Source organism: Otolemur garnettii, unplaced genomic scaffold (assembly GCF_000181295.1).
Source record: "Otolemur garnettii isolate 467f Iridium unplaced genomic scaffold, OtoGar3 scaffold00051, whole genome shotgun sequence".
Taxonomy (NCBI): domain Eukaryota; kingdom Metazoa; phylum Chordata; class Mammalia; order Primates; family Galagidae; genus Otolemur; species Otolemur garnettii.
The window spans coordinates 2404500-2405564 of NW_003852446.1; the positions used below are offsets into that span (position 1 = coordinate 2404500).

A 1065-nucleotide genomic window follows, 5' to 3' on the forward strand; every position below is an offset into this window, starting at 1 on the left:
TTGAATCTACAGCAAAGACAAAGAACCACTGCTATGTCTGGCAATGCTTTATAGAAAGTGACTTGAAGTATACACTGAAGGATCCAGAGAGACAGGAAGAATAAGGACAGATACCACCGCATAAGCCTTCAAGGGGTAGAGGAGATGTGAGATGGTTCAAAAAGGAACAGGAGGGAGATGATGGCCACTACAGGCATCAACAAGGTCAAGGAAGCATTCATTTTCTGGGCAAGAAACTTAAAAATCAGGTCATTAAAACTTTTCCCCATCCTTTTGGAAAGTGTTAAATATTGTTAACTGAAGAGGAATTATGCTCACCCCCAACCCTCAGATATATTACAGTTAAAATCAGTGAGAAATTACTACACACTATCTTTCAGGTCCTCAACGTACTCTCAGTGAAACATATGTAAAAGCTTACTGGCTCCACTTAGTAGTTTTGGTAAATGTTAAGGCCCAATCACGATAACCTCCAGAACCCTCATTTTGAAATCATCTACAACAGCTAGAATGTGAAGTTCTGGCTCATTTTTGAGATATATGGATCAATGACAATCCAATCTGCCTATGACATTCATCTTCCATAAGAAAGCCAAAGTGTACCAGGAGTTCAGGAGGCCCATCTTCTGCATCTTCTGCTGATTGTTCTTCTCCAATTTTACTATTAAGAAAGAAAATGTGTTCATTATTGAAATTCTTCTAGCATGAATGTATGCTAAACAGTACCAGCCCAGAAAGCTATCTTAAAACACACACAGTGTCAAAAAAAACCAAAAAAAATCCCCCCCAAAACCAAAAACAATAACAACAAACCCAACTTATTTCTATACTACAATTAACTAGGATTTTTTTCCCTTAGGTTTCACTATGTTGCCCAGGCTAGCCTCAGAATTCCAGGGCTCACTGCTTCAGCCTTCTGAGTACCTGAGACAACAGGTGTGCACCACTGTGCTCAGCTAATTAATATAAAAATATTAATTAGTTGGTGGGAGAGTGGGATATTTACTTCCTGGAAATGAGTTAGAGCTGTTCATAACTGAAGCTGCAGAATGAGGAACTGAAAGG

General features: G+C 39.0%; 1 protein-coding gene across 1 annotated transcript in view; it reads right to left on the reverse strand.

Moving 5' to 3' along the window:
- Positions 1-244: 244 nt before the first annotated feature.
- The window catches only part of RBBP7 (RB binding protein 7, chromatin remodeling factor), a 23309-nt gene continuing 22488 nt past the window's right edge, over positions 245-1065 (reverse strand). Inside the window, exon 10 of the mRNA XM_023514326.1 lies at positions 245-661. Coding sequence (XP_023370094.1) covers positions 526-661 — 136 coding nt within the window. The 3' untranslated portion in view covers positions 245-525. The remainder of the gene's footprint in view (positions 662-1065) is intronic.